General features: G+C 39.3%; 2 protein-coding genes across 3 annotated transcripts in view; one reads left to right on the top strand and one right to left on the bottom strand.

The window, feature by feature from the left end:
* The window catches only part of SNX12 (sorting nexin 12), a 63,097-nt gene that overhangs the window by 7,699 nt on the left and 29,207 nt on the right, over positions 1-26,191 (bottom strand). The window lies entirely within an intron of this gene.
* Positions 2,009-25,835, top strand: LOC133243202 (large ribosomal subunit protein eL21-like). The gene has a single exon (XM_061409803.1). It carries the CDS (start codon positions 4,944-4,946, stop codon positions 5,424-5,426), a length of 483 nt encoding a protein of 160 aa, XP_061265787.1. The 5' UTR covers positions 2,009-4,943; the 3' UTR covers positions 5,427-25,835.

Below are 26,191 nucleotides of genomic sequence, written 5' to 3'. Positions count from 1 at the left end.
AGGAGGTAACATTTTGGCAAGATATGGGACAATTTGAGTGTTAAAAAGGATAATGAATGCAATCAATTGAAACCCACTAAATATATTTTTAAAAACATGGGTTCATAATGATAAAGCGAGAACAGACACATACAACTCACTGGATATCATTGAAAGTAAGTAAACAGGGCACAAAGCGTTTATTCTAAAAACTGGCAATCAAGTCCAAGATAAAGAATTAAGTATCTCTCCTATCCTCTCTGCATAAGTAACTCAATAGCTGTAATTGATGAGAGAAAGTTTATTTTCAGAAGAATTCCAACTAATTAATGTAGAAGATAAAACTGGAAAATCACCACCTTGAAATTCCTAGTAAAATAATTAATTCTGCTAATGATCATCAATGAATTAAATCAATAGATGAAAGGTTGATGGGAAACATCATAACGAAGGAATCAGACTGTCACCTGCTCATTAAAAGTGGAATAGACATGATGCTCCAGATGTGACTCAAAGTGCATTACACACCAACCCTTGTGTAATATTCTTGACAAAAAAAAAAAGTTGAACTTGAATCAAGCCTCTAAAGCTAACTTCCATTATAGAAAAATATGGAGTGTATAGAGGAATAAAGTAAATGACAGCGTAAGAAAGGTAAGAGACAAATCCAAAATGTGGGATTTTCTGTAGGACAACTGACCCACTTTTTGTAACAAGTCGATGGCTTGAAAAAGTAAAGTGCAGACTGCTCTAGATTAAGAGAGGCTTAAGAAATAATATGGACCACAGCCTTGTCTAACTCAATGAAACTAAGCCATGCTGTGTGGGGCCACCCAAGACGGGAGGGTCATGGTAGAGAGGTCTGACAGAATGTGGTCCACTGGAGAAGGAAATGGCAAATCACTTCAGTATTCTTGCCTTGAGAACCCCATGAACAGTATGAAAAGGCAAAATGATAGGATACTGAAAGGGGAACTCCCTGGGTCTGTAGGTGCCCAATATGCTACTGGAGATCAGTGGAGAAATAACTCCAGAAAGAATGAAGGGATGGAGCCAAAGCAAAAACAATAATGCTGAAGCTGAAACTCCAATACTTTGGCCACCTCATGCGAAGAGTTGACTCACTGGAAAGGACCCTGATGGTGGGAGGGATTGGGGGCAGGAGAAGAAGGGGACGACAGAGGATGAGATGGCTGGATGGCATCACCGACTCGATGGACATGAGTCTGAGTGAACTCTGGGAGTTGGTGATGGACAGGGAGGCCTGGTGTGCTGCGATTCATGGGGTCGAAAAGAGTCGGACACGACTGAGCGACTGAACTGAACTGAACTGAAGAAATAATAACCATCTTGTATAACTGAAACTTTGTATACCTTGATCAACATTTTTCCCTTTAACCCCTATCCTCCCTGGTCATGGTAAATATTCCCTAGTGTATACCTGTATCAAATCATAAAGTTGTACACCTTAAATATATGCTTTTTTTTTTCTTTCTGGTAGCGCTTTGTAGGCTCTTAGTTCCCTGACCAGGGATCAAAGTTGGACTCCTGCATTAGAAGCATGGAGTCCTAACCACTAGACTGCCAGATAATTCCTTAAATATATTCTACTTTTATTTGTCAATTACACCTTGTCTTGGTCTGTTCGTCCAGGCTGCTATAACAAAATACCATATACTTGTGTGTATGTGTGTGTGTGTGTTCAGTTGGTCAGTCATGTCCAACTCTTTGCAACCCGCCAGGCTCCTCTGTGGAGAAGGTGATGGCACCCCACTCCAGCACTCTTGCCTGGAAAATCCCATGGACGGAGGAGCCTGGAAGGCTGCAGTCCATGGGGTTGCTAAGAGTCAGACACGACTGAGCAACTTCACTTTCCCTTTTTACTTTCATGCATTGGAGAAGGAAATGGCAACCCACTCCAGTGTTCTTGCCTGGAGAATCCCAGGGACGGGGAGCCTGGTGGGCTGCCGTCTATGGGGTCGCACAGAGTCGGACACGACTGAAGTGACTTAGCAGCAGGCTCCTCTGTCCGTGGGATTCTCCAGGCAAGAATACCGGAATGGTTTGCCATTTCCTACTCCAATTACACCTCATTTTAGTCTGTTTGTCCAGGCTGCTATAACAAAATACCATAGCTTATAAATAACATAAATTTATTTTTTATAGTTCTAGAGACAGGGAGGGAAGTCCAAGATCAAAGTGTTGGCAGATTAAGTGTCTGGTAAGATCCCCTCTTCATAGACAACTCTCTTTTCTCTGTGTCCTCACATGGTGGAATGGGTAAGGGATTTCTCTGAAGTCTTTTTTATAAAGGCACTAATCCTATTTATGAGGGCTCTATCCTCACGACGTAATCATCTTCTAAATGCCCTACCTCCTAACACCATCACAATGGGGGTTAGGTTTCAACATACAAACTTGGGGAAGGGGGTGGAACACAAACATTTAATCTATAGCAATGTCAGTAAGAAGGTAAAAATGATGATAACCAAATGTAATATGAGAACATTGTTTGGATCTTTATATGAACAAACCAACTGTTGGACAATCTTTTGAGATAACCTGAGAAATTTTATAATCAACTGGGTACTAGATACTATTAAGGAATTTTTAATTTTGTAAGATAGCATAAGGAGAAAGCAATGGCAACCCACTCCAGTATTCTTGCCTGGGAAATCCCATGGATGGAGGAGCTTGGTAGGCTGCAGTCCATGGGGTCGAGAAGAGTCGGACATGACTGAGAGACTTCACTTTCACTTTTCCTTTCATGCACTGGAGAAGGAAATGGCAACCCACTCCAGTATTCTTGCCTGGAGAATCCCAGGGACAGGAGCCTGGTGGGCTACCATCTATGGGGTCACACAGAGTCAGACACAACTGACGTGACTTAGCAGCAGCAGCAGCAGCAAGATAGCATAACCACAGCATAACTGTTATATAAGAAAATGTCTGTACTTTAGACATGCCTAGTGAATGTATATGGTGAAATAACATGATACCTGGGATTGGCTTTTAAAAAATTTTCAGCAAATTTTAAAAAAGAAGGAAACCAGAATTGAAAGAGACATGTGTACCCCAATGTTCATCGCAGCACTGTTTATAATAGCCAGGACATGGAAGAAACCTAGATGTCCATCAGCAGATGAATGGATAAGAAAGCTGTGGTACATATACACAATGGAGTATTACTCAGCCATCAAAAAGAATACATTTGAATCAGTTCCAATGAGGTGGTTGAAACTGGAGCTGATTTTACAGAGTGAAGTAAGCCAGAAAGAAAAACACCAATACAGTATACTAACGCATATATATGGAATTTAGAAAGATGGTAATGATAACCCTGTATGCAAGACAGCAAAAGAGACACAGATGTATAGAACAATCTTTGGGACTCTGTGGGAGAGGGACGGGGGGATGATTTGGGAGAATGGCATTGAAACATGTATAATATCATATAAGAAACAAATCGCCAGTCCAGGTTTGATGCAGGGTACAGGATGCTTGGGGCTGGTGCACTGGGATGACCCAGAGGGATGGTATGGGGAGGGAGGTGGGAGGGGGTTCAAGATTGGGAACACGTGTACACCCGTGGCAGATTCATGTTGATGTATTGCAAAAGCAATACAATATTGTAAAGTAATTAGCCTCTAATTAAAATAAATAAATTTTTTTAAAAAAGAAAGGAAAGAGAAAGGAAAAAAGAGATAGCTGAAACAAGATTGGCAAAATCTTGGTAATTATTGAATGTAGTTAATGGGTACTGGAGAAGGCAATGGCACCCCACTCCAGTACTCTTGCCTGGAAAATCCCAGGGATGGAGGAGCCTGGAAGGCTGCAGTCCATGGGGTATCTGAGGATCAGACACAACTGAGTGACTTCATTTTCACATTTCACTTTCATGCATTGGAGAAGGAAATGGCAACCCACTCCAGTGTTCTTGCCTGGAGAATCCCAGGAATGGGGGAGCCTGGTGGGCTGCCATCTATGGGTTCGCACAGAGTCAGACATGACTGAAGTGACTTAGCAGCAGCAGTTAATGGGTACATGAAGGTTCATTATATAATCCTCTTTATGAGTACATTTGAAGACATTTATTTAAAGTCACAAATCTGACCATGTAACTTCTGAGTATAAAAAAAAACTTCAGTAGTTCTCCAAGGTCCACAGAGATAAAGCTCAAATCCATAGCATGGTCTGTAAAGCTCTACATAATGCAGTCCCCAGCCTCATCTCCTACTACTCCCTAAATTACAGTCATTAAACCTATTTCACATCCCCATGCCTTTGCTCCTGTTTCCTCTGTTTTTTGTTATCACACTTCCTCCTAAAACTTTCTGGCCTGAGGAGAGCTTTCTGACATCAGTACAAGTCTCCATGAACCCTTTCTTGACCTCCAATATTCAATCTACTTTGGTTTGAACCTTCTTCTCCTATCATATAATATCTGTGTTCTTATCTGTAGCCTTAGAGTCTTTGCTCAGTTTCAAACTGTACCTAGGAACTGCTGTACCACGTCCTTCCACGGATCTCACTGGACTGTTTCCCACTGAGAGAGCTCAAAAGTCACTATCTTACAGCACAACATTTAAGGAGGCACTCACTCTCAGGGTCAAGCAAGTGTAGCATCGGCACTACAGGCATCTCATTTTGCTTTACCCTAGATCTGGTCCCTCCTCACACCTAAGTCCAAACATTAAAGTCCTTCTATCTTTTATCACTCTGGTCTCAGGTGCACTCACATGTACCTCTTTAATTCCCTTCTGACAGTTGGCATATGGGAAAATGTGCCTCTCTCCATTTGTAACTTGAAAATTTCCCCTGACTGTGGGCCCTGGTTGCTGAGTACAAGGGAAGTGTTGGTGTTACACCAGTCACAGAAATGGAAATAGCTTAAATCCTTAGTGAAATTAAACATAAGAACCAGCTTTTCGGCCAGAACCACCATTTTCCAGTAATTCGCCAAAATGACCAACACAAAGGGAAAGAAGAGGGGCACCCACTACATGTTCTCTAGGCCTTTTAGAAAACATGGAGTTGTTCCTTTGGCCACATACATGCGAATCTACAAGAAGGGTGATATTGTAGATATCAAGGGAATGGGTACTGTTCAAAAAGGAATGCCCCATGAATGTTGCCATGGCAAAACTGGGAGAGTCTACAATGTTACCCAGCATGCTGTTGTCATCATTGTAAACAAACAAGTTAAGGACAAGATTCTTGCCAAGAGAATTAAGGTGCGTATGGAGCATATTAAGCACTCTAAGAGCCGAGATAGCTTCCTGAAATGTATGAAGGAAAATGATCAGAAAAAGAAGGAAGTCAAAGAGAAAGGGACTTGGGTTCAGCTGAAGTGCCAGCCTGCTCCACCCAGAGAAGCACACTTTGGGAGGACCAATGGAAAGGAACCCAAACTGTTGGAGCCCATTCCCTATGAATTTATGGCCTGATGGGTGTAAAAATAAAGACCTGGACTGTACAAATGTTTCTCTTAATTAAGTAGAGATGTTGTGTCCAAATTCAGTGGGTGATGTCTTTTCAAATTTAGTGTTTTTTCTTCCTGAAAGATGAAAGATAGTTTGTTGTTCAGTATGCTCCATTTTTTAATAAACTGCCAGATATGATTTATAAAAATAAATAAATAAACATAAGAACCAGTGCCATCAAATTCTAAAAACTCTTGAAAATACTCCGTAGATCCCTTCAAAGCACTGTTAGTATCTACCTACATCTTCTTCCTCTAAGTGTATGCATGCTAAGTCACTTCAGTCATGTCTGACTCTTTGAGACCCTATGGACTGTAGCCCACCAGGCTCCTCTGTCCATGGGATTCTCCAAGCAAGAATACTGGAGTGGGTTGCCATGCCCTCCTCCAGGAAATCTTCCCCACCCAGGGATCAAATCCATGACTCTTAAGTCTCCTGCATTGGCAGGTGGGTTCTTCACTACTAGCACTGCCTTTCTCTCACTCAAGTTAAACTTCAAAAATTCATCCAGTTTTCATTTAATAACTAATATTACAAAAATATTTTCTATTTTTCATTGCTTATGTATAATGCTTAATTTACCCTGTAGGCTTTTAATCTGCTACTCTGAAAACACAACCACTACTCTTAGTTTTTCTGATAAAATTGTCCAAAACTTCAAGTCACTAATTTTAAAAATGTTTAAAAATATAACCATAAAAGAATTAAATATTCATCCTGCCAATCATGTTTAAACTATGTTTCAGTATACCAAATAGACCTAGCCAGTCAGAGAAAATTCTTTACAAAAGATTTCCAGCTAATAGATGTAGAAAGAATGATAGAACTAGAAAAATTACCAGTTTGAAGCCTCTTATAAAATAACTGATTTAGACAATGATCATTGTGCATACATTAATGTTAGTCGCTCAGTCATGTCCGATTCTTTGTGATCCCATGGACTTTAGCCCACCAGGCTCCTTTGTCCATGGAATTTTCCAGGCAAGAATACTGGAGTGGGTTGACATTTGCTACTCCAGATAATGATTATCACTGGATGCTAAAACTAATGGAAGACAAATAGGGAACTTTAAAGTGGGGGGATCAAATGGTCACCAATTTGCAACCAGATACTAGAATAGCATGTGTGAAGGTTTCGATTCAAGAAGAAGAGAGCATGGAATTCTCAATAATGGAAAACAGGGTTTAGAGTTTGAGATAGGAAGTTTTGATAAAAGAAGCTGGTACAGGAGCAAGATGTAGGATCTTGGAAGCTACTCAAAGAATTGTGGACTTTCTCTTACAGGGATTAGGAAGCCACTGAAGGGTTATGTTTTAGAAAGTGTTCCTGGCTATAGTGTGGAGAATGCTTTGGGAGTAGGAAAGTGGGGGCAGGTAGATGAATTAAGAGATAGTTGCAATAGTGGAGGTGAAATGTGATGGTGGCCTGGACCAGAATAGGAATAGGCAATAAGAAAATAGAAGTACATGGATTCAATAGATATTTAGCAAGTAGACCTAAAAGGATTTGGTGGTAGAATAACTAGAGGGAGGACAGTATGACGGTTTCAGGCTTGGGCCACTGAACTAACAGTGGTGCCATTCTCTGAGATAAGGAACAGAAGAGGAGGAACAAGTTTTGACAGAAAAGGGAAGAACAAGCTCAATATGGGAAATGGTGAATTTGAGATGCCTATCCACATAGGCAGATGGATACACTGGGTCTAAAACTCAGAAAAGAAGTCTGAGTTGAACATACACTTGTGTAAAGTGAATGTATAGTAAGCAACTGAAGCCATGGGAACAGATAAGAGAACCCCAATTAAAAAAAAAAAAAGAAAACAGCAGAAGTTCCCTGATGGTCTAGTGGTTACAATTCTGGACTTTCACTGCCATGGCCTGGCTTCAGTCCCTAGTTGGGGAACTGAGATACCAAAAGCCATGCAGCCTGGCCAAAATACAAAACAGAAAAGCAAAGCATAATACATTCCCTGTAGCCCCATATCTTTAACCTTATTATCTATGTTCAGTTCAGTTCAGTTCAGTCGCTCAGTCGTGTCCGACTCTTTGTGACCCCATGAATCGCAGCATGCCAGGCCTCCCTGTCCATCACCAACTCCCGGAGTTCACTGAGACTCACGTCCATCCAGTCAGTGATGCCATCCAGCCATCTCATCCTCTGTCGTCCCCTTCTCCTCCTGCCCCCAATCCCTTCCAGCATCAGAGTCTTTTCCAATGAGTCAACTCTTCACATGAGGTGGCCAAAGTACTGGAGTTTCAGCTTCAGCATCAGTCCTTCCAAAGAAATCCCAGGGCTGATCTCCTTCAGAATGGACTGGTTGGATCTCCTTGCAGTCCAAGGGACTCTCAAGAGTCTTCTTCAACACCAAAGTTCAAAAGCATCAATTCTTCGGCGCTCAGTAGTTTAAAGCAAATAAACCTCAGAAAAGGATAAAGAAACAAAATATCATTCTTCTCCTTTCTAGGCTCCTTGCCATAACCACCCTTCCACTTCTATACACAGTTTTCTATCTCAGAGGGCCAAGTTATAAGGCAGCTGAGTAAGTTAGGATTTTTTGCATTATTACATTTCATTCTCTTCTTTGATGGAAACTTGAAAGATACCTTAGTCTCATTAAAAGAAAACTTAGAAACTGTCTTAAGGTAGGTTAATTCTCTTAGAAGCATGCTTTCAGATGGCTACTTTTATCCATTATATTTAATTTTAAGACAATAACCTTTCCCCATCCTTATTTGCAATTCTGAGAGCACCTTCCAGAGTAAGGCATATTTCCTCCTTTTTAATAAAGTATGTAAACACTTGTTGTCAAATTTAGCAGGGTATATAGAAGGGTACATTATTAGGAGGTTTTGACAGTCAGATTTTTGAAGCTTGAACTAGATGATCCTTAAAGTTCTTAGATTCAATAAGGATTCTATGATTAAAGTATAATGGTCTTGGCTCCCTCAAACATTTTCCCTTGACTCTGTCACCAAGGATGACACAGAACGAGCCAGACCAGGTCAGTTTTCATGCAAAAATAAGTTTGGACTATGTGAAAGGCCTCTATTTTACAAGAAATAAGCCTTCTTATGACCTTGAAGCACTGGCCCATGAAAACACTTAGAAATTGGACCTACTTTGTGTACTGTGACAGGTCTGTTAGTTCAGATCCTATATACAACAGTAACTGAAGGTAGATGAACAGCACTAACCCTTATTTGACAGACTGATTTCAACATGGGAGAAAAGTCTCCAATCAGGCTGAAAAGAGTTGAGCTGCAAATTTCCCTTCTTGATATTTTTAAATAGTTAGTTGTATGAACACACCAAAAGCATACTAAGCAAATCTGCAGATGATAGACGGAAAGAAAGCTAGTCAACCGGACGACATTTAGGATTCAAAATAAGCTTGACAAGCAGGAATAATAGGCTAAATTTAACAAGGTGAAGAGAAAGAGATCAACTTAAAGAGTGCATTCCGAGTCCTAAAACACAACTGTGCAAGTACCAAATGGATGAACACAGCAGCAGAGTCAGTCTTAGGAATTCCGACTACCTCAACATAAGTCAACAGAGTGATTGACGTGATTGTCAAAAAGAAAAAGAAAAAAAAAAAAAAAAAGGCAAAAGCTAAATAAATCTTGGCCTACATGAGTAGTAGCATAGGATCTAAAACAAAAAGGCATTGACTCTCCTCTCTGTAGTGAGGGGAAATAGTACATTTCATTGCTTGAAATAGTACATTTCATTCTAGATGCCAATCTTTAAAGAGAGATATTAGTGAACTGAAGTAAGAGCAGAACAGAATAACCAGAATGATGAGTGGATCTTAAAACTCTGTCATGAGAATAGTGACAGTAAAGGAATTGCAGATTTTTAGCATAAAGACAAGACTTAGTAGAGGAAACCAATGACCACTGTTTTCAAATGTAAATGTCATCAAGTACCAAAGCTGCGCAACAATAGAAAAGACTGTCTCGGGAGCATATCCTCAAATAATGACGTGTTCAAGCACAGACCTAGACAATCATTTTATGGGAACATTGAGAGAGATTCAAAAGCCTGGGTTAATTCATAGGTCTCTCTGCTAAAAAAGCCAAAAGCCATGATACTCCAGTAGTAATAAATATACCTAGTACAAGATCTTAGTTTCTAAATATCATTCTTCATTTAAGAGAGCCAAAGCTCCTTGGAGAAATAGCTGGTCCCAGGGGGATAGCAGGTATATGATAAGCAAGTATATGATAAGCTTGTAATGCATATATAACATATAGCAAGTACATGATAAGCTTGAAATAGTCTTATTGTCCCAGAAAGTAAGGAAGTGCTAAATAATGATAGGGATATGTAAATGGACACAGATATCAGCTTGAAAGGGCTCCTACTGCCCAAGTCTGGGCCAATTTAACTATAAAACTGAATAATGACAGTAAAACATTACTATTGTTGTTGTTCAGTCACTAAGTCGTGTCTGACTCTTTGCAACCCCAAAGCCTCCCTGTTCCTCACATTATAACCCACGTTATAAAATATTATAGGGCTATCTTCCCTGGTGGCTCAGATGGTAAAGCATCTGCCTACAATGCAGGAGATCCAGGTTCAATCCCTGGGTCGGGAAGATTTCCTGGAGAAGGAAATGGCAACCCACTCCAGTATTCTTGCCTGGAAAATCCCATGGATGGAGGAGCCTGGTAGGCTACAGTCCATGGGGTCACAAAGAGTTGGACACGACTGAGCTACTTCACTTTCACTATAAAATATTATAACTCATGCAAAAAATAAGAACCCATGTATCCATACTGATAATCAATCTATCAATACATGGGGTAAAAGGAAAGCTCTTTGTTTCAGCAGAATGCCAACTAATGTAGAAATAAAGATATATTTAGAAAACCACTATTTTCCAAACTACATAGTAATGAGTAATTCAGGTAAGAATTATCAGTGAGTGCTAAAAACTATTAGGTGAAAATTTGATGAGGAACAAGACATTTATACAGTCTCAAATTATCCCCTCACAAATTGTATATTGATTACAAAAGAAAAAATAGTAAATTTACAGTGGAGAAACCTGGCAGACTTCACTTTACCAAATAGCCAAACTTAGCATCAGCGATCGTGGGACAGGCAAACATTATGTGCTTTCTGGTGTAATGCATTGAGAACAAATCACTTCTTCAATATTCCTATAAAAAATGCATAACCTGAAGTTAATCATTGGGAGGCATCAGATAAAGCCAAACTAAAGGACATTCTACAAAATAACTGGCCTGAACTCTTCAAAAATGGCAACACAATGAAAAAAAAAAAGACAGGAACCATTTCAGATTAAAGGATAATAAAGTGACATGACAAATAAATTCAATAAATAATATTGGCTTATAATCTGGACTGGGGGAAAATTGCTATTGAGGACATTACTGAGACAAGAAGTAAAATCTAAATATAGATAGTGATAATACTATATTAATATCAATGTGAGTTTTTCTGATTTTGATCATTATGCTGTGATTTTGTAAGAGTATGTCTCTGCTCTTAAGAAAGACATGCTTAAGGATTTAGGAGAATAGGAAATTTATGTCCGAAAATTACTCAAGTGATTCAAAAAATTACAGACAGATGATGATAGAATAAGAAAGCAAATGTGGCAACATGTCAAAAGTTTATGAATCTGGGTAGATAGCATATGGAAATGCTTTGTGCTATTCCTCCAACTTTTAAGTTTGAAATTACTTCAAAGTGATAAGTTTGTTTTTAAACTTTAAATGATATTTTAAAAGGGGAAAACTATACCAAATGTTCACTAAAGTTCTATCAAGATTAACAGCAGGAGCCAAATTCCAAAACCAAAGCTTTTAGCAAAAGACATAATAACCTTTTTAAAAAATTGAAATATAGTTTATTTACAATATTGCATTTAATGTTTACAACATAGCAATTCAAAATTTTTACAGATTATGCTCCATTTATAGTGAATATAAAATTGGTTATATTCTCTGTGCTATACAATATGCCCGCATGGCTTGTTTATTTCATATATAGTAGTTTGTATCTTTGGAAAAGGCAATGGCACCCCACTCCAGTACTCCTGCCTGGAAAATCTCATGGACGGAGGAGCCTGGTAGGCTGCAGTCCATGGGGTCACGAAGAGTTGGACATGACTGAGCGACTCCACTTTCACTTTTCACTTTCATGCATTGGAGAAGGAAATGGCAACCCACTCCAGTGTTCTTGCCTGGAGAATCCCAGGGACGGGGGAGCCTGGTGGGCTGCTGTCTCTGGGGTCACACAGGGTCGGACACGACTGAAGTGACTTAGCAGCAGCAGCAGCAGTTTGTATCTTTAAATCTGTAGCCCTCTCTTTCCCTTCCCCCTTCTATCTCCCCACTGGTACTAGATCTCTATATCTGTGAGTCTATTTTTGTTTCATTATATTAATTTGTTTTATTTTTAAGGTCTCACATATAACTGATAACATTATATACAGTATTTGTCTTTCTATCTCTGATTTACTGAGCATAGTAGCCTTCTTTTACATGTAGCTGTCCAGTTTTCACAGCACCATTTACTGAAGAGATTGCTTTTTTGCCCCAGTGCAGTCTCAAAAATGACAGACTGATCTTGGTTTGTTTCCAAGGCAAACTATTATATATCACAATAATCCAAGTCTATGCCCCAACCACTAATGCCAAAGAATCTGAAGTCGAATGGCTCTGCTACTTCTGCTAAGTCACGTCAGTCGTGTCCGACTCTGTGCGACCCCATAGACGGCAGCCCACCAGGCTCCTCCGTCCCTGGGATTCTCCAGGCGAGAACACTGGAGTGGGTTGCCATTTCCTTCTCCAATGCATGAAAGTGGAAAGTGAAAGGGAGGTCCCTCAGTCGTGTCCGACTCCTAGTGACCCCATGGACTGAAGCCTACCAGGCTCCTCCGTCCACGGGATTTTCCAAGAAAGAGTACTGGAGCGGGGTACCATTGCCTTCTCCACTAATGGCTCTATGAAGACCTAAAAAACCTTTTAGAACTAACACCAAAAAATGATGTCCTTTTCATCATAGGGGACTGGAATGTAAAAGTAGGAAGTCAAGAGATAACTGGAGTAACAGGCAAGTTTGGCCTTCGAGTACAAAATGAAGCAGGGCAAAGACTAACAGAATTTTGTCAAAAGAACTCAGTGGTCATAGCAAATACCCTCTTCCAGCAACACAAGAGATGACTCTACATATGGACATCACCAGATGGTCAACATAAACTCAGACTGATTATATTCTTTGCATCCAAAGATGGAGAAACTCTATACAGTCAGCAAAAACAAGACCAGGAGCTGACTGTGGCTCAGCTCCTTACTGAAAAATTCAGACTTAGATTGGAGAAAGGAGGGAAAACCACTATGCCATTCAGGTATGACCTAAATCAAATCCCTTCTGATTATACAGTGGAAGTGACTAATAGATTCAAGGGATTAGATCTGATAAACAGAGTGCCAGAAGAACTATGTACAGCAAGTAGTGATCAAAACCATCCCCAAGAAAAAGAAATGCAAAAAGACAAAATGATTGTCTGAGGTGGTCTTACAAATAGCTGAAAAAAGAAGAGAAACTAAAGGCAAAGGAGAAAAGGAAAGATATACCCATCTGAACATAGAGTTCTAAAGAATACCAAAGAGAAAAAAGAACCCCTTCCTATGTGAACAATGCAAAGAAATAGAGGAAAACAATATTATGGGAAAGACTAGAGATCTCCTCAAGAAAATTGGAGACACCGAGGGAACATTTCATGCAATGATGGGTACAATAAAGGAAAGAAACAGTAGGGACCTAACAGAAGCAGAAGATATTAAGAAGAGGTGGCAAGAATACACAGATGAACTATACAAAAAAAGATCTTAATGACCCAGATAACCATGATTGTGTTATCACTCACCAGACATCCTGGAGTGTGAGGTCAAGTGGGCCTTAGGAAGCATCACTATGAACAAAGCTAGTGGGGGTGATGGAATTCCAGATGAGCTATTTCAAACCCTAAAACATGCTGCTGTGAAAGTGCTGCACTCAATATGTCAGCAAATTTGGAAAATTCAGCAGGGACCTTGGAGTACAAAATGAAGACGGCAAAAGCTAACAGAGCCCAGTGATTTTTTGGGCTCCAAAATCACTGCAGATGGTGACTACAGCCATGAGATTAAAAGATGCTTGCTCCTTGGAAGAAAAGCTATGACAAACCTAGACAACATATTAAAAAGCAGAGTCATTACTTTGCTCACAAAGGTTCATCTAGTCAAAGCTACGGTTTTTCCAGTAGCCATGTATGGATGTGAGAGTTGGACTAAAGAAAGGTGAGCACTGAAGAATTGATGCTTTTGAACTGTGGTGTTGGAGAAGACTCTTGAGAGTCCCTTGGACTGCAGAGAGATCAAACCAGTCAATCCTAAAGGAAATCAGTCATGAATATTCATTGGAAGGACTGACGCTTAAGCTGAGTGAAACTCCAGTACTTTGGCCACCTAATGTGAAGAAGTGACTCATTAGAAAAGATTGTGATGCTGGGAAAGATTGAAGGCAGGAGGAGAAGGGGACAACAGAGGATAAGATGGTTGAATGGCATCATCAACTCAGTGGACATGAGTTTAAGCAAGCTCCAGGAGTTGGTAATGGACAGGGAAGCCTGGCATGCTGCAGTCCATGGGGTCGCAAAGAGTCAGAAATGACTGAGCAACTAAACTGAACAGCAGTGGCCACAGGACTGGAAAAGGTCAGTTTTCATTCCAATCCCAACGAAAGGCAATGCCAAAGAATGTTCTAACTACTGCACAATTGAACTCATTTCACATGCTAACAATGTAATTCTCAAAATTCTTCAAGCTAGGCTTCAACAGTATGTGAACCGAGAACATCCAGATGTACAAGCTGAATTTAGAAAAGGCAAAGGAACCAGAGATCAAATTGCCAACATCCATTGGATCATAGAAAAAGCTACAGAATTCCAGGAAAACATATACTTCTGCTTCATTGGCTACACTAAAGCCTTTGACTGTGTGGATCACAACAAACTGTGGAAAATTCTTAAAGAGATGGGACTACCGACGAGTTTCCCTGCCTCCTGAGAAACCTGTATGCAGGTCAAGCAGCAACAGTTAGAACCGGACATGGGACAACCGACTGGTTCCAAATTGGGAAAGGAGTACGTCAAGGTTGTATATTGTCACCCTGTTTATTTAACTTATATACAGAGTACATCATGCAAAATGCTGGGCTGGATGAAGCACAAGCTGGAATCAAGATTGCTGGGAGAAATATCAATAACCTCAGATATGTAGATGATACCACCCTTAGGGCAGGAAGCAAAGAAGAACTAAAAAGCCTCTTATGAAGGTGAAAGAGGAGAGTGAAAAAGTTGGCTTAAGTGAAAAAGCTGGCTTAAAATTCAACATTCAAAAAACTATGATCATGGCATCCAGTTCCATCACGTCATGACAAATAGATGGGGAAATAATGGAAACAGTGACCGACTTTATTTTCTTGGGCTCCAAAATCACTGTGGATGGTGACTGCAGCCATGAAATTAAAAAGACGCTTGCTCCTTGGAAGAAAAGCTATGACAAACCTAGACAGCATATTAAAAAGCAGAGACATTACTTTGCTAACAAAAGTCCATATAGTCAAAGTTATGATTTTCCCAGTAGTCATGTATGGATGTGAGAGTTGGACTATAAAGAAGCCTGAGCACCAAAGACTGGACACTTTTGAACTGTGATGTTGGAAAAGACTCTTGAGAGTCCCTTGGACTGCAAGGAGATCCAACCAGTCAATCCTAAGGGAAATCAACCCTGAATATTCATTGGTAGGACTGATGCTGAAGCTGAAGCTCCAATACTTTGACACCTGATGCGAAGAATTGACTCATTGGAAAAGACTGAAGGCAGGGAAAGACTGAAGGCAGGAGGAGAAGGGGACAACATTGGATAAGATGGTTAGATGGCATCACCGACTCAACGGACGTGAGTTTGAGCAAGCTCCAGGAGACAGTGAAGGACAGGGAAGCCTGGCGTGCTGCAGTTCATGGAGCTGCAAAGAGTCAGACATGACTGAGCGACTGAACAACAAGAACAATATTTTTGCTTACCTTGTTGTAGATTAATTGACCATAAATGTATGAGTTTATTTCTGTGCTCTGTATTCTGTTCCATTGATCTAAGTGTCTATTTTTATGGCAAGAAATCAGTGAGCATACTTCTGGCTCTGTTCTTTTACTCAAAAGATTGCTTTGGCTACTGGGGATCTTTTCTGATTTCCATCTAAGTTTTAGGATTATTTGTTTTAGCTTTGTGCAAAATGTCATGGGTATTCTAATAGCAATTGCATCAGTATGGTCATTTTAAAAAATATTTGTATTTATTTATTCTATTTTTGGCTGTGCTGGGTCTTCATTACTGCGCAGGCTTTTCTCTAGGTGCAGTGAGCTACTCTCTAGTCGTGTGAGGGCTGCTGACTGTGACGCCTTCTCTTGTTGCCGAGCAGGGGCTCTAGGGTGCACAGGCTTCAGTAGTTGCAGCATGTGGGCTCAGTAGTTGTGGCTCCCAAGCTCTAGAGTACTCAATAGTTGTGGCTCATAGGCTTACTGGCTCCACAGCATATGGGATCTTCCTGGACCAGGGATCCAACCCATGTCTCCTGCATTGTCAAGAGGATTCTTTACCACTGAGCCAGGGAAGACCAGTATGACCATTTTAACAATGTTAATACTTCCAGACCATGAAGACGGGATATCTTTCCATTTCTTTGCATCATTTTCAATTCCCTTCATCAGTATTTTATAGTTTTCAGAGTATAGGTCTTTCACCTCCTCTAAGTTTACTCCTAGATGTTTTATTCTTTTTGATGCAATTTTAAATAGGACTGTTTTCTTGCTTTCTCTTGCTGATAGTTCATTACAAATGTATATAAAAGCATCAGGTTTCTGTCTACTAATCTTGTATCCTGCAACTTTACTGAATTCACTGATTAGTTCTTAGTTTTCTGATGGAGACTTTAGGGTCTTCTATATTTAGTATCATATCATCTGTAAATAGTGAGTTTTATTTCTTCTCTTCCAATTTAGATTCAATTTATCTCTTTGTCTTGTCTGATTGCTGTGGCTAGGGCTTCTAATACTATGGTAAATATATGTAGTGAGAGTAGGCATCCTTATCTTGTTCCTGATTTAAGAGAAAACACTTTCAGCCTTTCACTATTGAGTATGGTGCTCACTGTGGGTTTGTCATATATGGCCTTTATTATGTTGAGATTTGTTCCCTCTGTATCCACTTTGATGAGAGTTTTTATTATGAATGAATGTTGAATTTTGTCAAATGCTTTTTCTGCATCTAATGAGATGAGCATGTGATTTTTATCCTTCCTTTTGTTAATGAGGTGTATTACATTGATTTGTGAATGTTGAACCATCCTTGCATCCCTAGAATAGATCCCATTTGTTCATGCTGTATGATCCTTTTCATATATTGTTGAATTCAGTCTGCTAACATTTTGTTGAGAATTTTTGTATCTATATTCATCAGAGATACTGGCATGTAATCTCTTCTATTGTAGTGTTTTTAATCTGGTTTTGGTATCAGGGTAATGATGGCCTTGTAGAATGAATTTGGGAGTGTTCCCTCCTTTTCAATTTTTTGGAATCATTTGAGAAGGATAGGATTCTTTATATGTTTAGTAGAAATCCCCTATGAAGCTCTCCAGTATTGGACTTGTGTTTTCTGGGAGTTATTTAAATTACTACTTGAATTTCCAGATGTTCAAGCTGGTTTTAGAAAAGGCAGAGGAACCAGAGATCAAACTGCCAACATCCACTGGATCATGGAAAAAGCAAGAGAGTTCCAGAAAAACATCTATTTTTGCTTTATTGACTATGCCAAAGCCTTTGACTGTGTGGATCACAATAAACTGTGGAAAATCCTGAAAGAGATGGGAATACCAGACCATCTGACCTGCCTCTTGAGAAACCTGTATGCAGGTCAGGAGGCAACAGTTAGAACTGGATATGGAACAACAGAATGGTTCCAAATAGAAAAAGAAGTATGTCAAGGCTGTATACTGTCACCCTGCTTATTTAACTTATATGCAGAGTACATCATGAGAAACGCTAGGCTGGAGGAAGCACAAGCTGGAATCAAGATTGCCAGGAGAAATATCAATAACCTCAGAGATGCAGATGACACCACCCTTATGACAGAAAGTGAAGAAGAACTAAAGAGCTTCTTGATGAAAGTGAAAGAGGAGAGTGAAAAAGTTGGCTTAAAGCTCAACATTCAGAAAACTAAGATCATGGCATCCAGTCCCATCACTTCATGGCAAATAGTTAGGGGAACAGTGGAAACAGTGGCTGACTCTATTTTTCTGGGCTCCAGAATCACTATAGATGGTGATTGCAGCCATGAAATTAAAAGATGCTTACTCCTTGGAAGGAAAGTTATGACCAACCTAGACAGCATTTTGAAAAGCAGAGACATTACTTTGTCAACAAAGGTCCATCTAGTCAAGGCTATGGTTTTTCCAGTAGTCATGTATGCATGTGAGAGTTGGACTATAAAGAGAGCTGAGCACTGAAGAATTGATGCTTTTGAACCTTGGTGTTGGAGAAGACTCTTGAGAGTCCCTTGGACTCCAAAGAGATCCAACCAGTCCATCCTAAAGGAGATCAGTCCTGGATGTTCATTGGTAGGACTGATGTTGAAGCTGAAACTCCAGTACTTTGGCCACCTGATGAGAAGAGCTGACTCATTGGAAAAGACCTTGATACTGGGAAAGATTGAGGGCAGGAGGAGAAGGGGATGACACAGGATGAGATGGTTGGATGGCATCACCGACTCAATGGATGTGGGTTTGGGTGAACTCCGGGAGTCGGTGATGGGCAGGGAGACCTGGCGTGCTGCGGTTCATGGGGTCGCAAAGAGTCGGACACGACTGAGTGACTGAACTGAACTGAATTCAGTTAGTACACTGTATACTCTCCTCAGCAACAGTAGCCCTTGTCCTAGTGGGGAGCTGTGCTGGTGCAAGAGAGGCCATAATGGGTTCTTGGTGTGGGCCAGGGCACACATCGTGATAGGTCAGAGTCCCAGGCAGTTTCTATCAGCTTCCTCTGCCTTGTTTTGAGAATAAGCAAGTGTGTGCCTGCTCTTCAGGGGCACAGTCTTGGTTTCTTATAACTCTATTAGTCCCATTAGTTTTCAAACCAGCTAAGAGGATTTGTCTTCCCAGTATTGGACCCCAATATGTGGTTTGAGCCATTCACTCCCTAGGAAGGGTCTCCAAGTTCATATAATCTCCTCTGCTGTGTTCTCTCTGAAGTGTGCAGGTTCTGATCAGATTGCTGCTTCTCCCTCTCTACCAAATTCATTTGGATCTTTCTTTACAGCTTTGGTTGCAGAAGAGCCTTTCTGTCTTTCTCTAGTTTGTTTTCAGTGAGAATTGCTCCACCCATAGATATATTTTTGATGTATTTATAGAGATAGGTGAGATCAACATCCTCATACTTCACCATTTTGATCTCTTCCCCCAAAAGACAATAATCTTAGAGAAGTTTTACAAATCTTAGGACTTCCCTGGTGGTACAGTGGCTAAGAATCTGCCTGCCAATGCAGGGGACACAGGTTCAATCCCTGGTCCAGGAAGATTCCACATGCCATAGAGCAACTAAGCCTGTGCTCCACAGCTACTGAGTCCATGCTCTAGAGCCCATGAGCCATTTACTGCTGAGCCCCTGTGCCACAACTACTGAAGCCTGCTCACTCTAGGGCCCACGAGCCACAGCTACTGAAGCCCATGCTCCCTAGAGCCTGGAAGTCGCAACTACTGAGCCTGAGTGCTGCAACTACCAAAGCCCGTGCACCTAGAGCCTGTCTTCAACAACAAGAGAAACCACAACAGTGAGAAGCCCATACACTGCAACTAAAGAGTAGCCCCCACTTTCCTCAACTAGAGAAAGCCCATGAGCAGGAATGAAGATCCAGTGCAACCAAAACTATAAATAAATAAATAATTTTTAAAAGAATTTTTATAAGTCTTGAAAAAGTTATTAAGAGACTAAAAATAATCTTTTTATAAAAGAAGGAACAGTATTTTTTGTCACACAGGCCAGGATTCAAATCCTTGCTCTGTCACGTATTTGCATGATCCCCTGGAAAAGGGATAGGCTACCCACTCCAGTATTCTTGGGCTTCCCTTGTGACTCAGCTGGTAAAGAATCTGCCTGCAATGCAGGAGACCTGGGTTCAATCCCTGGGTGGGGAAGATCCCCTGGAGAAGGGAAAGGCTACCCACTCCAGTATTCTGGCCTGGAGAGTTCCATGAACTGTACAGTCCATGGGGTCACAAACAGTCAGACATGACTGAGCGACTCTCCCTTTCACTTTCAGGCAAATTGCTTAGCTTTTCTTAGCTTCAATTTCTTCAAGTTGTAAAGATAATACTATTAATTCTCTAGTTATACAGACACACTCATTCCTCCCTAACTTACCAAGAGCTTTTACAAATCATTACAAATCAACAGGAAAGTGATGAACACCCCTATAGAAAAATGGGCAAAAGATAATTTATTAAAAATTATATATAGATAATCAATAAATACAGTTAGTGGAAAAAATGTTCAATCTCACCACTAGTCAAAGACATGCCAATAAAACTTTTAATATAAATTTTAATCTATGAGAGACTGACAAGGAATAAAAACATTGATAAAATCCAGTGTTGATGAAAGTATGGGAAAATGTACTATTGGTGATAATGCAAACTGGTATAACATTTCTATCGCTTCCCTAGTGGCTCAGAGGGTAAAGCGTCTGCCTGCAGTGCAGGTAGACCTGGGTTCGATACCTGGGTCAGGAAGATCCTCTGGAGAAGGAAATGGCAACCCACTATAAAGCATTCGATAATATCCATTAAAACTGACCTAGAAAGTTCTACACTGAAAACTATAAAACATTCCTATAAGAAAAATTTATAGGCCTAAATAAATGGACCTGCCATGTTCTTAGATTGAAAGACACAATACTGTTAAGGTGTCAAACCTCTATAAATTCATCTATAGACTCAATAAAATTGTGATCATAACCCCATCACGTTTTAAAATAGAAATTGGCAAGCTGATTTTTAGATGTACACAGAAATGCAAAGGACCTACAATATCCAAAGGAATTTCAAAAAAGATTAACAAAGTTGGTAGATCTATATTCCTGACTTTAAGACTTACTACAAAGAAAGTCACAGTATTTGATAGACAAATAGGCCAATGGAACAGAATAGAGAGTTCTATACATGCAAAGTAATTTGATTTTTGACAAAGCAATATTGAATTGGGGAAAGGAAAAGTCTTTCAACAAATGGTGCTGGAAAAATTGGATATCAATACAGAGAAAATAAACCTCGACCCCAATCCTACATCATTCATAAAAACTAACTGAATGTCAATTATACCTTAATAAAGCTGAAATTTTTAGAAAACCAATTGAAGATAGATTGTGGAACCAGTCATAAAATATAATTTTTAAAACTATAAAGTTTCTAGAAGAAAACTCAGGAAAGGATCTTTGAGACGAGGATAGACAAAGCTTTCTTAGAAAGAACACAGAAAGCAATATTCATATAAAAGAAAAATTATAAATTAGATTTCACCAAATTAAAAAAAAAAAACCTGTTCATCAAAAATCACCACTAAGAAAATGAATAGGCAAGTGACAGACTAGGAGAAAATATTTGTAAAACATATACTTGACAAAGAACTTGTAACCAGAGTATAATGAACTCCTATCTTAGAAGACTATGTCAAAAGATATAGAATGTGTTGAAAGTCACAGTCTAGGAGGAAGATAAATGCCATCATTGTTTACTGGATGGTCTGTGGTCACAGCAACCAGACCTGTATGTAGAACAAGAGGAGGTGCCTTCTCCACAGTCTTAACAGGAGCTAAAGGAACCACTTCCACAGGCTTGGCATGAGTATGCTCGTTTTCCTACCGCCCTGCCAGCAATAGCTATAAAAACTTAATTTGTATGCATAGGTACATGGAGTATATGGGAAATCTCTGCCCCTTCCCCTCAATTTTGTTGTGAACCTAAAAATTCCCCCCCCCAAAAGTCTTTATTAAAAAATACAGAAAAAAAGAACTCATACTTGGTCGCCAAGTCTTGCCCAACACTTTGCAACCCCATGGACTGTAGCCCATCAGGCTCCTCTGTCCATGGGATTCTTCAGGCAAGAATACTGGAGTGGGTTGCCCAATTCAATAATTTAAAAAGGCAAACAATCCAGTTTGGAAAAAGGAGAAAATATTTGAATAGACACTTCACAAAGAAAAATGTATAAATAGGAAATAAGCGTGTGAAAAAGTGCTTGACATCACTAGTCATCAGAGAAATGCATATTAAAACTACAATGGATGCTACTACACAGTAAAATACCTAAAATTTAAAAGACCAACCATATCAAATGTTGGAGAAGATATAGAACAAGTGGAATTCTTATACATTATCAATATGAATATAAAATGGTACAACTATTTACAAGAACTGTTTTGAAGTGTCTTATAAATTTAAATATATATCTACCCTACAGTTTAGAAATGCCACTTCTATCTAGATACTTACCAAAAAAAAACCCTACAAAAGACAAAGCAACAAAAGTATATGTTTATGAAAAGATTTTAGTCATAATAGCTAAAAAAAAAAAAAACATAAACAATCCAAATGTTCATCAATAATAGAAAGGACAGACTGGTATATTCACACAATGGGATATCACTCAATAATGAAAGGGAGAAAACTTGATATGCACAATTAACATGGGAAAATCTCAGAAACATTATGCTGAGCAAAAGAAGCATTACACATAAACTGGTCCTTAAAAGCTATAGATTTTGAAGCAAATGTTGGTTAATAAATGCATTAACAAGTAAAACATTTTACTAAGGACAGAACCAGACAATTACACAAAGATTCATGGGTAAGAATGTTCATCACAGGTGCTTATAATAGCAAGAAAACCTGAAAATAACCTAAAAGTCCATTAAGAGAAAATTAAATAAAATTATATTACATCCACAAATTATAATACTACACAGCCATTTAAAATTATGGTATAATGTATATTCATTGACACAGAAAAAAGTTCAGAACATGCTACTGAGTGCAAACAAAATGGATTACAAACAACTCTCCTTGGAAAGGATATAAAATGATTGATAATACCCAATATTGACAAGTACGTGGGAAAAACACACCTTCATATTCTCTTGGTAAAGCATGTAAAATGGTAGACTCTATAACTGTAATTAAAATTCTAAGTGTGCATACCTTTTCACATAGCAATACATTTCTAAAACTTCATGCTATATACTCACATAGGCACATAAATACATGTACAAAGAATGTTTGTAATAGTCATACATTATAACAACCCAATGGAGAAGGCAATGGCACCCCACTCCAGTACTCTTGCCTGGAAAACCCCATGGACAGAGGAGCCTGGTAGGCTACAGTCCATGGGGTCGCTAAGAGTCAAGACACGACTGAGCAACTTCACTTTCTCTTTTCACTTTCATGCATTGGAGAAGGAAATGGCAACCCACTCCAGTGTTCTTGCCTGGAGAATCCCAGGGACGGGAGAGCCTAACAGGCTGCCATCTATGGGGTCACACAAGTCGGACACGACTGAAGTGACTTAGCACTTAGCATACCATAACAACCCAAATGTCTATCAGTAGATTTGGCTAAATAAAATGATAGTCCATATACACAATGGGACACTATACAGCTATTAAAATTAATTAGTTGGGATTGAAGTCAGAAAGTATAATGGTGGTTACCACAGGCTGGGGGTGGAGGGAAAAGAAAAAATAATTTTTTTGTATCAAAGGGTACAAACTTTCAGTTATAAGATAAATAAGTTCTGAAAACATAATATACGCATGGTGACTATAGTTAATAACAATGTATTATATAGCTAATAGAGTAGATCTCTAGTGTTCACACTATACACACCAAAAAATGGTAACTATGGGAGTTATGTTAATTTGTTTGGTTGTGGTAATCATATCACAATGTGTACATATATCAAAGCATCACATTTTACACCTTAAATATATACAATCTTTAAATATATATACATATATATAATTCTTATTTATCTAAATAAATAAAAATATTTTAAATGAATGAGCTAAGACTCCAAATAGGCAAAATAATCTTGAGAAAGAAGAACACAGTATCACACTCCCCAATTACAAACTATACTACAAAGCTACAGTCATCAAAACAGTGTTACTGGCATTAAAAACACATATATAGATCAATGGAACAGAGTGCAGAGCTCCAAAATAAACCCATGCTCTTACACTCAATTGACCATATGACCAATCTATGACAAAGGAGACAAGAATACACAATGGAGAAAGGGCAGTCTCTTCTGTAAATAGTGCTGGGGAAGCTGGACAGCTACATGTAAAAGAATAAAATTAGAACATTCTCGGACTTCCCTGGTGGTACAGTGGATAGGAATCCACATGCCAATGCAGGGGAAATGGGTTTTCTCCCTGGTCTGGGAAGATTCCACATGCCACAGAGCAACTAAGCTACTGTGGGCCATAACTACTGAAGCCTGCATGCTCTAGGACCTGCAAGGTGCAACTACTGAGCCTATCTGCTGCAACTACTGAAGCCTGTGTGCCTGGAGCCTGTGCTGAGCAACAGAGAAGCTGCTGCAATAAGAAGCCTGCACACCGCAATGAAGAGTAGGCCCACTCACCACAACTAGAGAAAGCCCATGTGCAGCAATGAAGACTCAGTGCAAGCAAAAAAAAAAAAAAGGAACATCCTCCAACACCATATACAAAAATAAACTTAAAGTGGACTAAAGCCCTAAATTTAAAATTGGATACTATAAAAACTCCTAGAGGAAAACTATGTTCCTTCACATGGATCTTGGTGATGGTTGTTTGGATTTGACATCAAAACCAAAGGCAATAAAAGCAAAAATAAACATGTGGGACTACATCAAACTAAAAAGCTTCTGCACAGCAAAGGAAACCATCAATAAAATTAAGACAGCCTAATAAATAGGAGAACATATGGGAAACTCATATATCTGCTAAGAGGTTAATGTTCAAAATACATAAAAAATTCATACACTCAATAGGTACACTCAATTGTGTGTACACTCAGTCATGTCCAGCTTTTTGCAACCCCATGAACTGTAGCCCATCAGGATCCTCTGTCCATGGGCTTTCCCAGGTAAGAATACTGGAGTGGGTTGCTATTTCTTTCTCCAGGGGATCTTCCCAACCCAGGGACTGAACCTGCATCTATTGCATCTCCTGCATTGGCAGGCAGATTCTTTACCAACAGTGCCACCTGGGAAGCCCACACTCAATAGTAACAAACAAACAAAAATCTGATTTAAAAATGAGCAGAAGATCTGAATAGACATTTTTCCAAAGAAGACATTCAAATGGCCAACAGGTACATGAAAAATAAAACATCAATAATCATCAGGGAAATGCAAATCAAAACCACACAGTATCACCACACACCTGTTAGAATGCATGCTAAGTCACTTCAGGCATGTCCGAAACTTTGCAACCCCATGGACTGTAGCCCGCCAGGTTCCTCTGTCCATGGAATTCTCCAGGGTGAGAATACTAGAGTGGGTTACCATTTCCTCCTCCAGGGGATCTTCCCAACTAAGGAATGGAGCCAGGTGTTTTATGGCTCCTGCATTGGCAGGCAGGTTCTTTAGCACTAGCACTACCTGGGAAGCCCCCTGTTAGAATGGCTATTATCAAAAAGACAAGAAAAAACAAATGTTGGTAAGGATGTGGAGAACAGGGAACCCTTGTGTGCATCACTGATGGGAATGTAAATTGGTACAGCCAGTAGGGAAAATAGTTTGTGGAGATTCCTCAAAAAATTAAAAATGGAACTACCATATGATCCAGCAATTCCACTTTTTGTATTTATCTGAAGATAATTAAACCACTAACTCAAAAAGGTACATACACCCCCATATTCAGTGGAGCATTATTTACAATAGTCAAGATTTGGAAACAACCTAAATGTCCATGAATGATGTGGAACAAGCCTGTCTGTATATCTGATGGTTCTCTCTCTCACTTTGTTTTTCCTTACCAGTATCCTACCTCACGTTTACCCCTGTGATGGCTATATTGCTAGCAAGCATACCTGTGGTTGTAAAAATAGTAGAGCAAAAGAGAAAAAAACTTGGTTATTGATATAAAAGATTTGTGTATGTCTTTTAAACATAATTTCCACCTTACATGGAATAATCAGGAAAAGTGTAAAAACTCAAAAGTTAAATAAAAAAATTTATCAGTTAAAAAAATAAATGTTCATCAATGGATAAAGATGATGTGGTAAATATATACAATAGAATATTATTCAGCCACAAAAAATTAAATTTTGCCATCTGTGACAACATGGATGGACCCTGAAGGCATTATGCTAAGGGAAATAAGTCTGAAAAAAAAAAAATACCATATGATCTCACTTGTATGTAGAATCTAAAAACAAACAAACAAAAAAACAAGACAAATCAAGCTCATAGATATGAGAGAACAAATTAGTGGTTGCCAGAGGCGGGAGGCAATATGGGAGAGGGGATCATGGGGATGTAATATAAAGCATGGTAACTGTAATTAATAATACTGTATTACAGTATTATTTACTGTATTACTTATGTATT

Source organism: Bos javanicus, chromosome X, assembly GCF_032452875.1.
Source record: "Bos javanicus breed banteng chromosome X, ARS-OSU_banteng_1.0, whole genome shotgun sequence".
Taxonomy (NCBI): Eukaryota; Metazoa; Chordata; class Mammalia; order Artiodactyla; family Bovidae; genus Bos; species Bos javanicus.
The sequence above is the reverse complement of the archived record's forward strand: the minus strand, read 5'-3'. Positions and strand labels throughout refer to the sequence as shown.